Source organism: Rhinolophus sinicus, linkage group LG02 (assembly GCF_036562045.2).
Source record: "Rhinolophus sinicus isolate RSC01 linkage group LG02, ASM3656204v1, whole genome shotgun sequence".
Taxonomy (NCBI): domain Eukaryota; kingdom Metazoa; phylum Chordata; class Mammalia; order Chiroptera; family Rhinolophidae; genus Rhinolophus; species Rhinolophus sinicus.
Window position 1 is genome coordinate 49,613,617 of NC_133752.1, and position 22,479 is coordinate 49,636,095.

At 37.1% G+C, this 22,479-nt stretch overlaps 2 protein-coding genes and 2 long non-coding RNA genes across 33 annotated transcripts in view; 2 read left to right on the top strand and 2 right to left on the bottom strand.

Moving 5' to 3' along the window:
- LOC109447220 (DNA transposase THAP9) overlaps positions 1-480 on the bottom strand; it is a 23,327-nt gene extending 22,847 nt beyond the window's left edge. The window contains exon 1 of the long non-coding RNA XR_012493536.1: positions 395-480. This is a non-coding gene — a long non-coding RNA (DNA transposase THAP9). The remainder of the gene's footprint in view (positions 1-394) is intronic.
- On the top strand, positions 347-6,420 carry LOC141569750 (uncharacterized). 4 transcript variants are annotated; one of them, XR_012493548.1, is made up of 6 exons: positions 347-579; positions 1,514-1,606; positions 2,474-2,582; positions 3,738-3,808; positions 5,057-5,136; positions 6,232-6,420. It is a non-coding gene; the product is annotated as an uncharacterized LOC141569750 (long non-coding RNA). The 4 variants fall into 4 exon arrangements; XR_012493545.1 differs by having other exon boundaries at positions 354-579; positions 5,057-6,420; XR_012493547.1 differs by lacking the exon at positions 347-579 and adding an exon at positions 711-889 and having other exon boundaries at positions 5,057-6,420.
- Positions 6,421-7,949: 1,529 nt separating this feature from the next.
- Positions 7,950-11,819, bottom strand: LOC109447218 (FAS-associated death domain protein). Its single transcript, XM_074324262.1, is given in 7 exon segments — positions 7,950-10,414; positions 10,417-10,524; positions 10,527-10,638; positions 10,641-10,702; positions 10,705-10,815; positions 10,818-10,867; positions 10,869-11,819. Coding segments are annotated over 7 exon segments (642 nt in total). The 5' UTR covers positions 10,895-11,819; the 3' UTR covers positions 7,950-10,241.
- A 70-nt stretch (positions 11,820-11,889) lies between these two features.
- Positions 11,890-22,479, top strand: part of SEC31A (SEC31 homolog A, COPII coat complex component) — a 63,810-nt gene continuing 53,220 nt past the window's right edge. For 22 of the 27 annotated variants that reach the window (XM_019731334.2, XM_019731338.2, XM_019731339.2 and 19 more), the window contains exon 1: positions 11,890-12,048. The gene's annotated coding sequence lies outside the window, so the exon portion shown is untranslated. The other 5 variants (XM_019731335.2, XM_074324173.1, XM_074324213.1 and 2 more) reach the window with 2 other exon arrangements.

The following is a 22,479-nucleotide window of genomic DNA, read 5'->3' on the forward strand; positions in this document are numbered from 1 at the left end:
TGGTGAAAACTGGTCTGCACTCATGCCCACGAGCAACCTACACACACTAATGGGGGCGCACGCCTTCAAGTCTCTCAAACTTCCCTCCCTTCCTGTTTCCTCACGTTAAATAAGACGACAGAAAGGAAGCAGAACTCCTTTTGAGTAACTGTCGCTAACGCCATTAGGCCTGCGACAGGCAAGAAGAACTAGTAATTTGGAGGTAAACTCTCAGCGGGAAACACAGAACGACATACGTCCTCAGAAGTTCCCCAGGTTCCTAACGCCGTCCCACGTTACGCACGTCAAGCACGTCACGTCGACGGCGCGACACACTGCCCGGTCCCGCCCCACCCTGGCCTACTGCCCGCCTGGCTGGGCGGGGCTTGACAGCTTGGAGGCTGCGCACACGCACTGGTGGGAAGCGTAGCCGCGCTTGCGGCTCTGCGCGGTGTCCCGGGTGCTGCAGTCCACTGCCGAGCAACTTCGGGTCATCGTCGTGCTACGTGGGGATCCACCTTCGGAGCTCCCGTGAAAACATGAATCACGACAAATTTAGCTCCGCCCGCTCGGCGTCTGCGACCTTTATTTATCGGGAAGGTGAGCTCTTAGGGCGCAGTGCACCCACTCTTCCTCTCGGTGCTTGACGCCGTGACCAGTCACAGGGCACGTTGTGTCGCAGCAGCCAATCGGAAAGGCCAGGGGCATTAAGACGAGCACTTGGTTGCTCCTCCCTTTCTTTTCAAGGGTGGCTGGGGGATTTTGCTGTAATGTGGTCATATTCCTGTTTTCACCCGGTCTGGTTAAATCCGGTGCCATCGTCCTATTGTGAGGCCGAGACTGGAAATACGACGCGGAGAAGTAGGACCAAGATTGAGACGAGTCCGGAGGTGTGCCGATGGGTCTTCGGGTGCGAGCTCTGAAAGTGAATGGAGGATATATTGGGAAGAAGGCGGATAAACGCAAGGCCCTAGAAATATTGATGACAAAATTGGGCCAAAAGCACATTAGTTGCTGAGAGGCATGTCATTTACTAGACTTATATTTGGTAGTTCCCTGATGCGGAGATAATGTAGGAGTCGCTGGTGTGGTTGGCGATAGGTACCTTACCCCAGAGGAGCTTGAATGAGTCTAATGTGAGAAGACGTGGACTCCTAATTCAACGAGCCATTTTCTGCAAGATTGTTTGCCATAATGTGGGGAATTAAGATGGAAAAAAGGATCTTGGGGCTCTTGGGAAAGAACCTAGTGGGGACTTGTCAACAGTACTAGGAAGTGCAAGAGACAAGGGGAGATAAGATGGTTTTGTTTAAGGTATGGGCCAGCTTTCAGGAATGAGATCTTAGGACAGTGTCTGTGTTTATGGTATGAGATTTCAGTTTTCATAGAAAAAACAATGCCGCCAACGTAGGGCATAGTTTGTATTTTGTGTCTTTGAAGAGATCCTTAACATTTTAAGTGGCTTCTTTCCTAAACGTTGGAGGCCTATTATAAAAAACAGAAGTGTTTGTAACTTTTTCATTTCCCTTTCTAGCTTGCAGGAATGATTACATTTTCAAGCAAGATTGCTTCTTTCCCCCCATTTTGTTACTTTGTCCAGATTCCAGCCAAGAAGATTCAGCACAAGGTATTACTTACTCCTACTTTAAATTGTAATGTGCTTGTGCTTACATCTTATTTGAATGAAATTAACAGAGCTTTTGCTTATGTAGCTTTCTTAAAAGTCACATGGCCTAAGAATAGTCCACAAATTTGGGGAAAATTGGTCCATGGGGGATGTACTATATTGGCTGTAAGATGTGCAAAGGGTAAGACCTGGATTTAAATCACTGTCAGTTGACTAGACTATTAGAAACTTTTCTAGTACTCAACCGGTTAAGACCTACCTGCATAAAGCTAAATAGGCATAAATAACAGTTTTCAATTATTTTTGAGGAAAAAAATTGTTTGCCTTATTTTTTGTTAACGGTTTTATGGAGATGTGATTCATATAAATACAAATTAACCCATTTAAAGTATACAATTCAGTGGTTTTTAGTATATCCATGAATTGTGCAACCATCACCAGTCTTAGAATATTTTCGTCATCCCTATCCCCAAAAAACCCCATTCTCATTCGCAGTCATTCCTTGTATCTTCCCTACCCTGAGCCCCTGGTGCCCACTAATCTTTTTGTCTGTGTAGATTTGCTTGTTGTGGACACTTCATATACTTGTAAATGGAATCAGAAACTAATATATGGTCTTTGTGACTGGCTTCTTTCACTTAGAATGCTCTTAAGGTAAATCTGTGTTGTAACATGATTAGGTACTGCTTTTTTTTTTTTTTTAACTGCCAAAAGATATTCTGTTGTATGGATATGCCACATTTTTTTTTTATCCATTCATCAGTTCATGGACATTCAGGTTGTTTCCATTTTGGGGGGTAATTATGAATAATGCTGCTATGAATGTTAGTTGTACAAGTTGTGTGTGAACCTTTGTTTTCTTTTCAGTATATACCTAAGGATGGAATTGCTGGGTCACATGCTAACTCTAAGGCTGCACCATCTTACATTGTCACTAGCAATGGATGAGAGTACCAATTTCTCCACATTCTCGTAGGTATGAAGTGGTATCTTGTAGTGTGTGGTTGTGCTGTTTTTAAGGACTCAAAGTTTGTAAGGAACCTGCTGGAAGATGCTCTTTGAGTGCAGAGACAATGCCTGAGGTAAATTTGTCTTTTTCCAGTCCCCGGCACACAAATAGGAATGTGTATTCCTACCCTAATGTCATGTGTCCCTGGAAAAAAACCTCATGTTCACCAAAGTTGCATTTGAAAGAAGCATGGCTTGTGGGGAAAAATAGGGTTGACTACTCAAAACCAGTGCAATTTGATAATCTCAAAAATAAGCAGCGATTTGTGGGAGGAAGTAAGTACTTTTATGCCCTCCCACCCCATTAAAGGTCACTTTAAATGGAAACTCCCATGGTATGTATTAAAGGAGCGAGCCTGGTGGGTGCTAGACTTTACAGATGGAAGTGGAGGTCTGGGTGAATGGGCTGTGGTTAAAATGGGTTCAGAAGTAGTAGAAAACCTAGGGGGAGGTGGGTGGGGCAGGGGTCCCCAGGTATAGGCACTCATTTTTCATATTCTTAAGATAGAGTTTATGCCAATTCAGCATCAGTACAGAGAAAAAGAGTGCTCTCTTTTTCTTTTCTGCTTAATTGGATTCTAGATATTGTGGTTCTACGAAAGATGAAACACTGTGGCTCTCACATTCTGACACATTCTTCTAATTATTAATTACAAATGAGTTACTGAAAACTGCTACGCAGTAGAACAGTTTTACTTAAATGTTGTGGACTGCTTAAATGAAAATAACCAACTCACTTTACAGAAGCCACAGGGCTCACTGCCCTAGGTGTTAGTGTACTTTTGGATAGGAAAGTATGCACTCCCTTATAAATGGAATTATTTTCTTTTGAGTTGTATTTATGTATGTATCTTTACCTTTGTTTATAACTTTTACATGCTTTTCTGTTGCTATTTTTTACTGTTTTACTGGTGACATTAAGGTTCTTATTTTGATCATTATATCTTTGCTTCCTCCAGTAACTTCATATCCAGTGATTAAATCTTTTCACTGCTGTTCACATAATGAACCATTGTGATTATTGACATGTTTATGAGGATATGTAAGCTGCACTAAAGATGTTATTTGCAAAAGGTGTTGACTGTTACATAACATAATTTAAAAGAAATATATCTCTTTTCAGAAATTACATTCTTGGAGATGCTGGAAAAAGATTCCTGGGTCTTAGAAGATGACTCAAAATATGCAAGGGAGGTAGTATATCTTTCTGTCTTAAATGTATTGGGTATTTATGGATCAGTAGCAGTGAGTTGGAAATGGAGGATTGTCCAAGTAAAAAAATGGATTTGTAAAGGCTTTGGTGAAATCAAATGGCCTGTTTTATGGCATAGAATCTCATTAATTGGTCACTTGGGGAAAAACTAACAGCTAATGCTTAGTGTATGGTTATACGCCAGGCATTGTGCTAAGCACTTTATACACACACACACACACACAGTTGGGTTTTTGTTTTGTTTTTTTAAACAATATTTATTTCGCACAACAACCCTATAAAAGAAAATAGACTTTTTGCTTTTGCTTTCTGGGACTGTTAGCTTCCTTGTTGAACACCTACCTTTTTGTTAGATTCTTAGCTAGTGCCACTAGAACCTTTATTTTGTTGTCCTGGTATAATAAAATCAATTTCTAGTACTGGTTTATATTCTTGGAGAATTTTTTATCCTTTTAGTTGTCTGGGGTTTTATTTTGGTTTTTTGCTTCAGAAAGCCTTGGGGTTTGAAACTATTGGTGACCAAATATAAAGATAATTCTGAATCTGATCCTGTCCCAAACATTTCAGACCTTTTCAACTAATTTACAAGTTGTACATTTTACTTTTTAGATACAGATTATGACCCTCTGTGTTACATGTTTATTGCTGTGTAACAAATTACCCAAAACTCAGTAGTTTAAAACAACAAACAGTGGGAGGACAGGGGAGACATCGGCTTCCAAACTTTCCACTTGGCATTCCTCAGTTTTTTAATGGCTGTTGTCCATATACAGCAGGGCATAGCCAGTTTTGGAGTGTATTAAGGTATCGTTACCCTTTCTATATCTGGCCTGAGGGTGAGAAGAAGACACCTGCAAATTAGCATAGGGTAATCTATGCAAAGTAGATAAACGATATACTTGAAATTGTCTTTGTTAAGGATTTTTGGCAGTCTTAGTAAAGTTGCAGATCTTATCTGTTCTACATGAGAGAATTGACATGTATAGAAATACGCATATATGATGTGTTTTTTTAAAAGGACTAGGCTATGAAAACCGTATGACTTGAGCGTAAGTTGAAAATTAGAAGAAAATATAACTGTCCAATGATTAAACTTTTTCCACTGCTGTTCACATCATGATTTGTTGTGATTAATGTATGTGGATGAGGACATAATGGAAAAAAAATCGTGAGGCTTATAGATACTAGTTTTTGTACATTGATTTACCTGTAAATTTTTTTCTTTGTAGGAATAAAGCTGAAGGATATCTTTCTTAGAACACATTTGTCTCATTTATCTGATCAAGAATTCAAAGATGTATGTAATAAGGTAAGAGGTTTATAAATTTACTAGCTTTGACAAAATACAAAAAAAAAAAATCTGAACAAAAAATTGACATTTGAGGATAATTTGGATATTGTACTTAAATTTTTTCCTTATTCTTTTAGCTTTCAAAGATAACATAAACATGATTTCAAAGAGTATAATTTTATGAATCAATAGATTAGATTAAGAAAAGGCAATTTATTGAGTGGGGTACAAGACTTTTAATTTTAATAGTCATCTTTTGTTAAAAATAATGACATAATCTTTTCAGTCCCTGAAATTCTTAGAGGTCATATGTTCTGGTGTTTAAATTTGCTGACATATTGGATATTCTATAAATATTCTTCGATATGCCAGTGGGTGACCATCCTATAATTTAGTCTTTTTTTAAGAACAGTAGATAGGCAGGTGGTTGGAAGCTGGAAATCTCAATTCTAATACCAGGTTAATATGTCATTAATAAGTAGGCATGTTGTCTTGCGGTGTTCTCCAATTTGAGGGAGTATAAAGGGAACATTCTTGTGACTGCTCAACGTTGATTTAATTTTCTGTTTCTTAAATTTCTACACTTGATCTTAGCCAAAAGGCTGAGAAGTGATGTATTTCTTATCTTAAATTTCTACAAACACAAAAGTTCGTATAAACTTTAAGTCCCTTAATGAAAAGATTTACAAAATAAATGCATTCATAAACAAAACTAAAACATTAATGGGATGGATGCTACTGTTTTATAGCAGTAAACAGGGTCCTAGTTGTAAACACATATGGTCTTGTGACTTGTGATGACTGTGAAGTTGAACAATCTGGAAAACGGTAAAGTCCAGAACTTTTTTGCAGACATCAAGATTATTTAAATAAGGAGAGGGGGCCTAAGGTCTAAAAAGAATGACTTTAGACTGTCAGCATATCCTAATTTGAAGAATTCTGTATTATCTCCAAACATTCTTCTACCTCCAGTGAGTAATTCAGTCTTGGAATTAGCATTCCTTTGAAAAAAGTTTCAGTTGTTATTTAATCTAGGATTAATCTTGGCTGATTGTTAACTGAATTGGATTAAAAATGGACTATTTATGAACTAATACAAGCTTTTCTTTTTAGATACAGGTAGTCCTTATTTTGTATCATTCCAACATGCTTGAATATCAGTTTTTACAGTTTAAATAACACCAGCTCAACAATATGGTTGAAATTTCAGTTACCACAGTATTAACTGAATTGTTGCATAAACTTTGTTGCTAGCTCTTTATTACACAAATCATTACGCAAATAAAAAATGTGCATCATCAATAACCAGTTATGTCACTTCTTTCAGTCTGTTGGTGATTGGCGGTCACTGAACATCTATTCACACACAGAAAGTAAAGAATAGTTTTGTTGCCTTCTTTTCTCCCAATAAGAAACCTATGCAACATTTACAAAAATGGATAATCAAAACAGAATTGGTCAACAAAGATGACAGCAGCAAAGAAACAAAATGTGATAACCGTGGAAGTGAATTGGACATGTTTAGATTTGAAAATGGTGACAGCAAAGAAAAGATACGACGAGACGTAGGCCTACATGAAGCTATGAGCCATATTTTAAAAACCTGATGAATATAAAATACAATGTAAAGTTGCTTCAACATCTTTTATATTAAGTTGCACTAGGAACAGAAAGCCGCTTAGGGTTGAAGTGGAGCATTTCTACTTTAGGTTGAGGGATATAATAAAAAACAAATCCCCATCATTTGGGCTAGCATTCAGGTCAAAGCGTTCAAGTTAGTTGCTGCATTGAAGGAAAGGGTAATTACAAGGTGACTGAAAAAAAGACTGCCAGTAAAGGCTGGTTTCATCGTTTCAGAAGTCTGCATGAATTGATTAATGTTAAGCCATCTCATGAGGCTGCAAACTCAGATAAGGATGCTATTGTGAAATTTGCACCCTGATTCCAAGAATTACAGGCAGTCCTGGCTTTGCACAACAGTGCAAGACTAAGACTGTCCTGTGCAAAACACTGCAGGATTTGGCTGGAATATAAATGAAGTTGTAAAAGATGTAGATGACCATGGGAATGTTGACACTGCCTCCATTCAAGAATTAGTTCTAGATATGCAGCCAGAGGAACTTAGTGAAGGCAAACATTTATAAGTGAGGACAGTGGTTGTGTTGTAAAGGATGAACACAACTCGGAAGAAGTGATACAGATGAAAAACTTCACATTAAAGGAACTCTCAGATATTTCACACCATTGAGAGCACAAAGGATAAAATTTCAGAAGCTGATCCAAATTTAGGAATATGATGATTTGCCAAGGCATAGAAAAGTTGTTCACTCCATATGATAAATTATAATGAGAAGAAACCAAGCACTGTTCAAACTACTCTTAATACATTTTTATAAAGAAATAGAACTCATGTTCAGTGTTTCTAATGTTTTAAATATTTCACTACATTTATAACCAACATTAAGAGAATTTTTAACATTTTGACATTTTAAGGTCACAGAATAATCATAGATGGTTAACCCCATAAATTAAGATTGCTTTGCTATTTTAGCGTGCATAGTCAAAGTGAGAACTGCCTGCATTTAAAACAAGTTTGGGAGTCTTTATATTTTACCAAATATAAATCAAGTCTAGATAGAAATGGCTATATTTGGGCCTTGCAATAACCAGTAATAGTTTACATTTTCATATTGTCTTTTGCTACCATATCAAGGCTTTGAAATAATTTGTAATTTGAATGTCTTGTATTTTGACTTCTTGTAGTAATCCGTTTGTAGGCTAAATCCTGTCTAATAGAACAGGGTTTGGCAAACTTCCTGTAAAGGGCCAAATAGTAAATTCTTAAGGTTTTGCAGGCCGTATGGTCTGTAGTAACTACTCAAGTTTGCACTTCTAGCACAAAAACAGCCATAGACAATAAACCATTGAGTGTGGCTATGTTCTATTGATGTTAAAGAGCCAAATGTTTCTCCAGCAAAAGGTTTATTTGGGAACAACAAAGAATTGCAGTTTGGGACATTTGGTTTAATGGCAAACCATACACAAGACCGGAAAGCACAGGAGGAATGTAGAGGAAGTCGGGGGTGGGTTGGGGGGGTGGTGAGTGAGTTCAGAGGAGCTGTTGTAAACAAGAATATTGGAAGGAAATGGAACTCGCAGTGTAGTGGCTTTTTTTTGGAGGAGGAGATCCTATTACCTGCTGGAGCAGTAGAGTAAAACATCTTCCCTGTGGAAGATGGGAAGTACCTCTTACTGTTTGGGGTGATTGAGGATGAGTGGTAGGGAGAGAGCTCCCCCTATAGGCCCTCAACTCCAATATAAATGAAATTTATTAATCACCGTTAAAACTGGACACTGAAATTTGAATTTCATAATTTTCTCATGAAATATTTTTCTTTTGCTCACAAAATATTTTTTATTCACAAAATATTTTACTTAGTTCACAGGGCCTTATAAAAATGTGGGGAGTGGGAGGTTTGTAGTTTGACTTATGCAATAGGCAAATGTAGTTGTATTATGTAATTGTTTTTCCACTGCAAAGGCATCTATTTTAATAGGATTACCTTAGAACAAGGAAGAAAGATTACATTTTAAAAGTACATAGTTCAGCTCCCTTGCCAGTTCTGTTATCAGATAGTGGTTTTGATGATACAAAATAGTAAACTGGGATCACAGGAATCATACTTCTAAGAACTACTGTATTTTCCCGAACATAAGACCAGGTCTTATATTAATTTTTGCTCCAAAAGACGCATTAGGCGTATTTTCAGGGGCTGTCTTGTTTTTTCATGTTCAACAATCTACATTCATTCATGTACAAAAATCTACATTTATTCAAATACAGTCATATCATCATCTTGTGGAACATTGTCATAACTCTCCAAACCCCGAATTCCAGCTTGAATTTCTTGTGACTCCATTTCCTGTAGAATGATTGGCCCCAATCTCTCATGTCCAGCAATAGAGCTCTCCTTAAATGAACACTTCTTGTCCATGTAGCCTGCTCGTATTGCACTGGCAACATAGCTGTCAGTGAGTTTATCCCATGAATTCTTCACACAAGTCACGACATCTTGCAGGCTAGGGTTCACAAATTTCTCCATTCTATTTTCAATGTAGTCATTGATTTCCATGCACAAATGGTCCTTGAATGGCTTGTTTATTGCAATATCAAGAGGCTGGAGATAGGCAGTCATTCCTGCAGGAATCATTATTTGATCTATTCTCTGCTTGGTATTTACAAATAGTTAATTATTTATATTATTTGTATTAGTGTCAATATTTATACTTAATATTTTTCAATACGTCTGTCGTGTGTTTCAACGGATGTACTAAATGTGTCAGTCTGGCTGATCTTATGATCTTCACTGGGGTTTATTTTTGGGGTAGGGCTTATATAATAGCATCCTGAAAAATGTTAGGCCTTATTTTCTAGTTAGGTCTTATTTTCGGGGAAATACAGTAACATTTGAAGGGCACTGACTTCCAATCACTTAGGAGGCATTACTTTAGTCTGCCCTCACAAACCTACTATCCCTACTTTGCAAACCTCAAAGGAGACTCCATTCACTCAAGGACCAAGAAGAGATGGAGAATGGGAGCAGCAAGCCTCCCAAATCCTAGGTCAGGGTGCGTCTCACCACCTGCCCTGACATATGGTTCTAAAGTGATGGCCTGAATGCCTTTGGCTAACTGCTGGTGGCAGAATGAGCCAGTGGTTACAAGTGTGGGCTTTGGATCTGGACCGTGTTGCTTCCCAGCCCTGCTCTTCCATTACTACCCTGATTTTCCTCCAGCTCCTTAACTCTGCTGGTTTCCTCACTTGTAGAATCATAACAGTAATAACTGCTAACTTACAGATGCAGTCTGTGTGTGGAACATGGTTCTAAAACTTCCTCCTGTAGGAACTCATCTAATGGGGACACCAGAATCTCCCTCACATGGAAATACCTGTACAGTGCCCAAAGCCCCGCCTGGCACAGTGCTCAGTAAATGCCAGCTTTGATTGAGAATCCAGTCAGGCTCTGCGAGTGCTGGGGTCCCTCATCTTGGCTCACTGCTAGGTATTCACAGCGCTGGCACGTGGAATGCTGTCACCCTCAGTTCAGCATGGTCACCCAAGTTCAGACTATAGATGCCCTTGGTGCCCTGGGGAAAGAGCTGGTGGATGGATCATAAGCAGGCTCCAGAGGGTGCTTCTGAGTCTTGACAGGCTCGGAGCTGCTACCGCACTCATTCCCGATTTGGAGGGCCTGGGCCTGCTGATCCTTGATGAGGTCCGCCACCAAGTTCAGCCACCAGTCCTAGCATCCTTCTTCCCCTTGGTGTGCTTCCAGACTCAGCGACTCCTGCACCAGTTCTGCCATCTTACAGGATACTTCACCGCCATGGCATCGCTCTTGGTGGCAAGAGGCTAAGTCGAGCCAGTCTTCTCCAGTCCTTCCCCACGTGATAACGTACGTCTAATGCTGCATTCAGGTTGGGCTCCTATGGCGTGCGACCCAGCCGGCTGCTTCTGCCTGGAAGGCTGCTTCTGCCTGGAAGTCGTCCAGAAGCCACAGCAGGTCTTGGGGCCGGAGGGAGCAAGCAGTTCCCGCAGCAGCTCACTGTGCTCAGGATCCAGCTCCTTCAGCTCGAGCAGCGCAGAGAAGAGGTGGAGGCCACGCTGCAGGTGCTCCAGCTTCCTCTTGCCCACCTGCACAGGAGCTTGAGCTCCGTCACTTCGGCGCTCGACAGGCCTAAGGATACAGTGCAGCAGCACCAGGTTAGAGTCCATGGAGGTGGGCGACAGCGGCCTGTGGGCAGGCAAGGCGAGGCCAGACCCAGTCCTCCATTAGTCTCTGCTGCCCTGGCCCGCCACCCCTGATCTCAGCCCACCGCCTGCTTCCCACCCATCTCCCTTTTCATATACCCCACGCCCCAGCCTCCCCATCAGAAGTCAGCCTTCCAGGATTGTATTAAGTGATAATAAACGTAACTACTGCTTGAATCTTTGAGTTTTGGGAAAGTTGTTCTAATTAACCTTTTTTTTCTTACCAGTGCACACTTCCAGGTCGTAGGGAGTTCAGTGTTTTCTGTTGGCTCAAATGGCCCCACTTTTAAGTCCGGGGTTATTATTGGCACCTATCTAGGTAAACTAGTCCTTGCAGTTATTAAAAATGGAAGGCTTTTTAGAACACTGGAAATTAGCTATTGTAGCCTAAGTTATGCACATGATATGGTCTATTTCAATCCCACAGAAATAAACTTGCATTTTAAGTTGCACCACAAGCATAAGACACTAAACGGGTGTTGGAGAGTGCAATGAGAGTACAAAAATGTGCCTACTCTAGTTTAAAACCAAACTTAAATAGGGTTTGGTTTTAAAGAAGTTCTTAAAACAATATTGTAGAACCAAGTAATTTTAAGAACCAAGTCACAAATTACTGTTATTGCAGTAAGTCCCTCGCAGCCCTATTTTCACGTGGTTTGTCCGGCATTGGCAGTGTCCCGGGGGCTACTGACGTCTGAGGACTAGTGCTACGTGGCGTTCCTGCGAGCCACAGCCGTTCTTCGGCCGGACAGCTGCACCCAGCAGGACTTTTTCGCGTAGTCGGGGACACTGCACCGATGCCCTACGCGCCGCCCCTCAGAGCTGGGCCCTAACTTCACAAACGCTGGGGACGCCGGAGTTTAGTGCCCCGCCAGCCGTCCCAGGCTCCGCCCCGGACTGCCACCACTCCCGGAAGTGCCGCGGAGGGTCGCAAGCTGGATGGGCGGGGCGAAGCTTCGCTCCCGGAAGCTGGCTGGTCGGCTGGGCGGGCCTGCGGCTGCCACGTTGAAGCGGAACGTGGAGGTGGCCCTGGACCGGGAGGAGGGGCGGCGGCGAATGCTGGAAGACTGACGGACGCCGGGCTAACGCAGGAACCGGTCGCCGACGGTCTCCGCCAGGTGTGTCCACCCTTTTCCCTCCTGTCCTCTTCGCCGGCGCGCAGGCCTTGAGATAGAGCACGGGCCAAAACTGTGACCCCAGCCTCGGTCTCCGCTGGTCCCCGTCAGCCTGCGGCCCGGTCTCCGGTAGCGGCGCGCCCCTGCTCTTGGTTTTGGGCCCAGCGGGACAACGCCTGGCGTCACGACTGCATTGGGGACCGCGCCGGTTCACTTCCGCCGTCGTTTCCACTGCTGAGCAGGACAGGGTGTCTTGCCAGGGTCGGTAACTGGGGTCTGAGGTTACGAGACCTTCACATCTTGTGCACAAAGAGGTGCCCCGTCCCCAAGGGCGAGGGAAGGAAACAAACCTCAGGATTACTTTGGCTGACTCTAGTTGGGTTAGGATTTTTGTATTTTAACTGTTGCCAGATTGAAAGGTTCGTAGGTTTTAACTGAAGGCTACTATCATTTAATCAGGATTGGATTATTTTAAAGACAGTTGTCGCCAATCGTAGCCTATACCTGGAAGGAAGTCTCATTAAGTGTTGTGTTTTTGCTAATTATAAGATGAATTATGGGGCAGGTGTAAAATAAAAGATTGCCTGGGCTTGTGGGCATTATAAACTTTTCTGTTTGCTCAAGAAACTTACTTTGCATCGCTCTCTGAAATTGCAATGATGGTCTGTGGTAAAATTTTTCCTCCTAAACTGCCTTGTCTAAGTTTAGAAAACTGAAGTTTGATTGTCTTTGTTGGCAACTGTAATTGTGTTTAATCGATAATTAGAGCCTCATCCTTGTATCATGATATCGTACGTTTTCTATACATACTAGTTCTAGAGTTGGTTAAACTTTACTCACCCTTTATTAGTAGTTCTTCTGTGCTACGTTGTCTCTTAATTACAGCTCTGGGAAAGGTTTGTAGACTATAAACAACGTGAGATTTGGAATGGATTTAGAATTATACTGCTTAATTTTATAGAAGCAGGGTCTTTTCTGAAACTAATAACCTAAAAATAGAAAGGAATTTGTAAGCTGTAAAGAGCATTGATTCTTAACCTTTTGGGTTTCCACTCCTTTTTGAAGATCTGATGAAAGCACTGGATCATCTTCCTAGAAAAATGCATATATAGGGTTTTCTATATAATTTATGAGGTTTACCAACCCTAAGTTAAAAACTCTTATAAGGTGATGCCATTAAATTTATTTTTACATTGTTTTTAGAAATGTTGTCATTCTTAGGTTAATTTCAGCTCAGAAAGTTTTATTTATTAGGTTCCAGATAAGTATGACACCATTTAGCCCAGTAACCAGTGTACAGTTGCTTCTTTGATTTGGTTTTGGTTTAGTGAGATGAGCCTAGAACATTGATGACACTAAATAAATCCTGTAGAACAAATGTGCCCATCTATTATGAGATACTTGGTACACACAAGATGGATTTTTTTTTTTTTTTACTAAAGGCAGTGCTAGCTGCCTTTATATTGTATTCCTGGTTCAGGAGTCAAAGTTTCCAATTCTGTTATCGCCTTCACTTTTTACTTTCTGAGGTATGGGTCAGCTCTATATGTAGCATTGTAAGGTTTGCATTTGTTTAGAGTACTGCTGGGTTTTAGTATTGTTTCACAAAATTATTTAAAAAGTGAACAGAAAGAAAAAAGTTTCCACTTAACTACACGCGGTTGTTGTGGAGAAAAAAGTTGGAAAAAATAAGAGTTCTAGTCTGGAACATAAATTTTCTTCAGTTAGATGTATTCTTGAGGCTTCACTGGGATAAACATTTTAAATTGTTACTTTTGTAATAGCTCACATTTATGAACATTGATTTACTACCTGCCAGGTACTATTCTCAGCACTCTGTATAATATTAATGCCTCATTTAATTTTCTCAACAACCCTATGGTATCCATGCTTTTATTATATTTAATTTACCAAGTGGGAGTCAAGACACACATTGGTAAAGTTACATGCCTAAGTCACAGGTAGGACATGGGGGAGCTGGGATTTAAACTGAGGCTATTGGCTCTAGACTCTTAACCACTGTGCTAGATATTATCTTGCAGATGGCATATGTGAACAAGCCACTGTCCTTACAACTTTCTTTTCATATTTTCAGAATGATTAGGTTCTGTGTAAAATAGCCTTAAATGAAACAAGTCTGCATAGTGTGATTTCTAATCACATATAATACTGAAAAAAAATCACACAAAGCCTTTAAAGCAAGTCTCACTTGGGAAGTACACATGTTTTAATCTAAGCCTTTATATTTTCAAGAATATTAATTACAGCTAATGAACTACCATTTCTAACAGAAGGAAATACATATGCTTCCAGATGAAGCTGTATTTCTAAAGCATTCTTAGTAATTTTGAGAATGATTACAGTAGGTAGATTATGGTTCTCTTGTTTAATTAGATTCAGACCACATAATGTAGTTACAGGCCATTGTTGTAGTATAGTGTTTTTTTATCCCCCTTAACGGATTATATTGAAGCCTTGTGTTCAGTTCAGGTTAATAAATGGAACTGCTTCTGGGGGAAGTACTAAGACAAAAAATAGACTTTTATAAATGCTTTGAATTCCCACTTAACCATTTTATGTTCTTGTGAGTTTATCTCTTTCTCTTTCAGTAAATGTTACACATTAACTAAATATTCATGAATTAGGTAGCCCTTGTACCTTTGCTCTTAGAGATACTGTAATTCTATTCAGTTTGGTTTAAATATATATATATATAAATAGCTACTTTGTTTTCACTTTTAGAAATTATTCTTAAAGCGTTTTATAAAACCTTTTTTCTCCCAAAAGTACTTTCACTCTATTTTTTTTTTTTTTTAAGGAGGGTACAGCTTACAGTGGCCCATGAGGGGATCGAACCTGCAACCTTGCTGTTATTAGCACCACGCTCTAACCAACTGAGCTAACTGGCCACCCCTCCCCTATTTTTTAAATAAGATCTTTTAAACAGTTAAGAATTTAAAAATTAAATGTTTACCTGAAAATGGCCTTTCTAGCTCATCAATTTGAATTCCCCTAAATATAAATATTCAGAATCAATCAAACAAAATTTTTGTGTACCTCACCCTGTGCTAAGCAATTGTGTGTCTGAAAAGAGTAAAAGTTTAAAAACTTGGTTGAAAAAAGACATTATTTGTCTAGTTTGTGAGACAAGATGACATATAAAACTATTGGTAAAAAGGCAGTGGGAAAATATGTAAACAATTTGTACTATAGAATGTTATAAAGTTTTGTTAAGATTAAATAAGACTTTATTATAAAATATGTAAAGTGTGGTGCAGACAGATAGAAACGGTTAAGAGTTTATTTATTATAAGTCAGTGTGGATTGGATCATTAGGGCAGTTTTCATGAAGGAGCTGGGACTTGAACTTGATAATTGGCTGAGAGGAAGAAAAGGGCATTTTATATAAAGAAAATAGGCTTCTTTTTCACTTCTTAGACAGTGGGGAATATTTTTTTTTTTTTTCAGAATAATCTTAGGAAACTAGATGTGTAGTTTTCTTGATTAATCTCATGATAGTAATAATTTTAAAAAGTAGTTAGCATATTAAAACACTTACTAACCTATGTGCTGGGTACTGTTTGGCCCCCTATAAAATACATTATCTCATTTAAACCTCACAGTATCCCATGAGGTAGTCACACTTATCCCCATTTTACAAATATAGAAACGGGGGCTCAGATAGGTTAAATAATGTGTCCAAATTATCATAAGTAACAGCCGATATTCAAATCAAGTATTGAATTTAGAGGCCCTGCTTTTAATCACATCAGTCATTCAATCTCCTAATCCACTTTTGCTTAACCTAGCATAGTTTCTAAAACATATTTCTTATTCTCTTAATCTTATAATGAATCACAGTTGCTTTGTCATTAATTATTTCTTATAAATGTTAGTATTTCTTCTATGATTAAAATTGAATATCTGAACTTGTTGAAATAACAAAAGTTTGGACTCTGGAGCTAAACTTCTGAGTTCAAATCTTGGCTCTGCCTCTTGCTAGTATGTACAAATTATTTAATCTTTCTGCGCCTTAATTTTATCTTCAGTAAAATGTTCTTTAAGTATAAACATTTTGAACCTGTGTGTCTCAGGGCATATTGTTACTCTAAGGTTCTCTTAAGGAAACTAATAGAAGATGAACTTTATCCTTTAGAGATAAGTAAGAAAACTGGCAAAAGTACTGTCGATTATATTTAACTATAGACCTGAGACTAAAAAGTGGGAATAAAGAAGAATAAAATGTACATGTTAAACATATGACAATGTAGGAATTAGTTTTAAAACTTTAAAAAATTAAGAAAACTGGGAAGTAGGAAGAAAATTGGAGGTAGAATGAGTTTGTGGATTGCCTCATCTATAATGGCTGGAAGTCAAAGGACATCATTTAAAGCTGACAAATCAGTTAGTAGAAGTATAGGCATACTTAACAGTACAAAGGTAAACACTGAGAAAGATAATTCCTGTGACTATAACTAGTGCAAGAGGAGCAGTAACATTCTACAACCTAATTTCTTTAGTGCTCATACTTAACTGTGTAAAGAAATAGAAAGTTAATGGTATTAAACAAATTATTTAAAATTATGGTCATAAAGATACAAGCAGAAACACATATTAGAAAAAAATACAAATTATCCTAATTATCAGAAAAACTATAAAGACACAAACAGAAAATAGACAACAGTGAAAATATTTTTTAATTATAAAACCAAACAGCAAAGTAAGGTAAACTAAGAGAAACTATTTGTCATATCAGTAAATTTTATTTTATTTTTGTTTGTTTTCTCTTTTCATATCGATAAATTTTAAATGACCGTATTAGTGAGTCTATTGAAAAGATTTTCATATTGGATTACCAAGCAAAGTCTGATTTTTGTTTGCTGTATTCAAGGTATCCTGTGAAAACTAAATAGTTCAAAAGTTGAAAAGGGCAAAAGTATACACATAAAAACAAATAAAAAGAAAACTACCGTGTTTCCCCAAAAATAATAGCTAGCTGGACAATCGGCTCTAATGCGTTTTTTGGAGCAAAAATTAATATAAGACCCAGTCTTATTATATTATACTGTATTATATTATTATTATACCGGGTCTTACTGTAAAATAAGACCAGGTCTTATATTTTTTGCTCCAAAAGATGCATTAGACCTGATTTGCCAACTAGGTCTTATTTTTGGGGAAACATGATAGGCTGTTGATCGTTCTATGAGACAAAGGAGAATTCAGGCCCAAAGGCATTATTTAAGACTAAGAAAAATTTTTCGTAAAGCTAAAAGGTGTATTTTACAGTGAACATTTAATATTATGAATATCTGTCTACCAAATAATTATGTATTAAATAACAAAGTAACTTTCATAAAGCAAGTTGCAGGTGATACCAGGAGAAATAAACACATATACATTAGTGGTAGACTTATAACTTCCTGTTCCTGGTCAAAACAGATCAAATGGGAAAAAAAAACAGGGATATACCTACTAAAATAGGTAACAGAATAGATTTGCTTAATGTATATTGAACTCAACCCTGAAAACAGAGTACCTCTTTGTTTAAGTCTCATGGAACATTCACAGAAACATCTATGTATATATGCCTCAAAAAAAACTTAAATAAATTTCATAAAGGAGAAATAGTATAGGAAAATCACAATGCAGTAAAAATAAAGGCTCCTCCACTTGGATATTAAATTCAACAATTCTTGAATCAATGGAGAATACAAATGGAGATTGTATAATGTATAGATGACCATAGTAATGAAAACACTAGGAAATTATAACTTACCAAAAATTACCTTGAATAAAGAAAATTCAAATAGATCAATTTCCATAGAAGAAACGGGGAAAATTACTTAAGGACCCCCAAAAGTATAAGAACATAGAAAAACAAGGAAAACTCCCACACTTTTTGTGAAACAAGTAAAACATTGATATCAAAATCTGACAATTGCACAAAACAAGAAAACACAAAAGATATAAAAAAACTCATATAAGTCAACACCAAAAAAACAAACCATTCAATTGAAAAATGGGCAGACGACCTGAATAGACATTTCTCCAAAGAGGACATAAAGATGGCCAACAGACATATGAAAAGATGGTCAATGTCACTAATCATCAGAGAAATGCAAATTAAAACCACAATGAGATATCACCTCACACCTTCAGAATGGCTATCATCAAGAAATGAACAAACAACAAATGTTGGTGAGGATGTGGAGAAGAGGGAACCCTCCTGAACTGTTGGTGGGAATGCAAATTGGTACGGCCACTGTGGAAAACAGTATGGAGGTTCCTCAAAAAATTAAAAATAGAACTATCTTATGACCCAGCAATTCCACTCCTGGGTATTTATCCAAAGAAATCCAAAAACACTAATTTGAAAAGATATGTGCACCTCTATGTTTACTGCAGCATTAGTCACAATAGCGAAGATACGGAAACAATTGAAATGCCCATCAATAGACACTTGGATAAAGAAATTGTGGTACATTTATACAATAGAATATTCCTGTGCCAAAAAAGGAATGTAATCTTACCATTTGCAACAACATGGATGGACCTAGAGGGTATTATGCTAAGTGAAATAAGTCAGAGTGAGAAAGACAACCATAAGATCTTACTTATATGTGGAATCTAAATAACAGAATAAATGAACAAACAAAAACAGACTCATAGATACAGAGAACAAACTGATGGTTGCTGGATGGGAGTGGGGTTGGAGGGCTGGGTGAGGAAGGTGAAAGGATTAGGAAGTACAAATTGGTAATACAAAATAGTAATGGGAATGGGAAGTACATACAGTATGGGGAATATAGTCAATATTGTAAAAACTATAGTGTCAGATGGGTACTAAACTTATCAGATGGATTACTTCTGATATGGATTACTTCATAAATTATATAAATGCCTAACTACTATGCTGTACATCTGAAACTAATATAAAGTAATATAAATGTCAACTATAATTTTAAAAAACTATATATATATATATATATATATATTACAATATCATTGACTACATTCCCTATGCTGTACTTTACATCCCTTGACCGTGGATAGCTATGTCCAGTGTCAGATGGGTAGTAGACTTGTTGGGGTTATCACTTTTTGAGGGGTGTGAGTGTCTAATTACTGTGTTGTTTTGTGCACCTGAAACTAATAGAAAAAAAGCACACAAAAGAATAAATTTCAGTATGACCGTAGAAGCAAAACTCTTAAATAAATAGAATCTAGCAGCCCATTATAATAATATACCATGATCAAGAGAGGTTTATTCAGAATATGGGAAGATGGTTCATAATTAGTATAATTTGTTTTTATTGATAGGCCTAAGGTGAAAAATCATATGATCATCTCCAATTACCTAATGAAAAGCACTTGACAGAATTCAACACGCAATCTTTATAAATAGCAGTCAATAAAACAGTAATCAATGGCTATTTCTTCACATTGTATACACATATTTATATGTATGTATGTATATCTCAAATCCCCAAATCATGCTCAGTGGTGATACAGTATTCTTTTTCACTAAAGAAAGAAACAAGACAAGACATCATTGCTATCACTACTTTTTAATATGGTATTACAAATACTAGCCAACTCAGGCAAGAAAAAGAAATTTAGAGGTATAACACTTTGAAACAAAGAGGTGAGGTAACTGTTACTATAGACACATGATATGGGTGTATATATGGAAAACCCAACAGATTCTACTGAAAAACTACTCCAAAAAGAGAATTCAATAAGAGAACAGAATACAAAATTAATATTAAGAAATCATTTGCCTTCCTACAACAATAACAAGAAGATAGGCAATATATGAGAAGGAAAAAAAGCCACATTTACGAACAATCCAAAAGACAAGATATTTAGGAATACGCAAGCCCACTATGTCAAAAATTGTTTTTAAATACTGAAAGATAGAAAAAGACAAAAGACACCATGTTCTCAATAGGAAGATTCAACATTGTGTTAATTCTCCGTATGCAGATTCAATAAAAATACATTGATACATTTGATGCAGATTCAATAAAAATACATTGCCTTTTTTCTGCAATTGATAAAAACTATTCTAAAGTTTACGTAGTAAAATACACAGTAGTAAGACGGAAAACAAGGTAAGGGTTAAAGCAGTAGATAGAGGTTATTGGAATCATACTCATATAAAGTCTCAGTATTTAAAACAGTGGAGTGCTTAGCATGCAAGTAAACAAATGGACATAAAGGAATGGAAATCCAGAAATAAACCTAAGTATATATAGGAATGTAAACCGTAAGCTATATCCAATATCTACAGGAATATAAACCTAAATAGTAAATCTAGAATTAAACCTAAATACAGGAATTTAGTACACGATAAATGTGATATCTGAAATTAGTAGGAAAAAAACTTTTCAATAAATGGCTTTGGAGCAATAAGGGAAAAAAACACTTTGAATATACATTGTATACCAGGATATAGTCCATGTAAGTCAAAATTTAAATGTAAAGAATAAGCCATAGTTTTTACTCTAGTATTTATTCAGTAGCTAATACATATAGGTCAGAGTAAGCACAGTATGTTATGTTGATGTGTAAAACATAGTTTTGCATGTTACTGGAAAGATATTTAACAACACATTTTTTTCCAATTTCTATTTATTGTCACTTAATTTCTGGCTACTAATGATACACATAATACAGTGTTATCCAGGGTTATTGTGCTTATTTCTAGTTGATGATGAAGTGGCTGAAAACTTCCAGCTTTTTCTTGATGTTTTATTATATTCCTGGTAATACTTTTGGTCCTTCATTAATAATTCATTTAGTGTTCATTGTGATAATACTGATCATAATAAATTTATTTCAAATTCATATAGATGTCATATTTCACTGCTATAGGATTTTCATTGTAATTTGGAACTAATTAACATACCATTAAAGTGTTACCCACATTTTTCATTTTAAATATAAAAAAAGGAATAAGCCATAAATGAATTTGTTAGAAGAAAAATATAGGTGAATTTCTTCATAATCTTGGCATGCAGAAGGCCTTTCTAACAAATCAAAATTTAGAAAACATTTTTAAAAATGTTTTCTAAATTTTGATTAGATAGTAAAAATTAAAAAGTGATAATTTTGACTGTAAAAAAATAAAAATTATGGTACATCCATACAATGGATTATTTTTCAGTGCTAAAAAGAAAGAACCTATCAAATCACAAAAGACATGGAGGAATCTTAAATGCCTATTGCTAAGTGAAAGAAGCCAATTTGGAAAGGTTACATATGGTATGATTATAACTGACATTTTGGAAAAGGCAAAACTATAGAGACAGTAAAAAACCAGTGGTTGCCGGGAGGAAAGGAGAAAAGACAGAGGAAGAGAGGAATGAATAAGTAGGCGGAGCATAGAGAATTTTTAGGATGGAAACTTCTGAATGATACTGAAACTTCTGGTGGATACGTGTCATCATTATACATTTGTCAAAACCCATAGAATATACAACACAGAGTGAACCCCAATGTAAAATATGGATTTTGGAGGATAATGATGTGTCAGTGTTGATTCATCAGTCGTAACAAATATACCACTGTGGTGCGGGATTTTGATGGTAGGAGAGGCTGTGTTTGGAGGGGAAGTATGTGGGAATTTTATATACTTTTCACTCAGTTGTTCTGTGAACGTAAAACTATTCTAATAAATAAAATCTATTTTTTATAAAAACAAAAATCTTGTGAAAGGTACAAATATATATATAAGCAAAATTAAAAGATAGTCTGATGACCTAATAGAGAAATAGACAATTGATGTGGACAAAAATAGAAAAGGTGACAGAAGGAAATATGGAAGATTCAAAACCATATACGAAAGATGCTCAACATTTATATTATGTGAAATGCAACGTATAACTATACAGAGCTAACATTTTTCACTTATCAATCATGTTGGTAAAATATCTTTAAGTTTTAGCAAAAAAACCCTTATTCTGGTAAGGCTATAGGGCAGCAGCTACTCATATATTGCTCTTGGAAATGTGAAAAGGTACAGTTGACATGAAGGGCAACGTGGCAATATCCATCAGAGTTAAAATTGCATTTGACCTTTAACCCAGCATTTTTGCCTCTGTAAAATTTATAGCTGTCCTTGCCCCTGAATTAAAGAATATGTACATATGGCCGTTTATTTCAGCATTGTTTGCAAAAGTAGCAAAAGATTAAACAACTCAGATGTTTCATAGTAGCAGACCAAGTAATTAAATTATGGAATGTCTTATAGTGGAATATTGTGCCATGTGAATACATTTATGTAAAATAACAAAGATTTTTTAAAAAGCTATAGCACAGTACTTCCTGAATTTTTCTACTCAAAGTAACTTTAACAGAAAGAATATATAAACTAGTGGTATGGGGGATTGTAGCTCGAAGTGACCAGTTTTTAAAAAATTCTGCTTT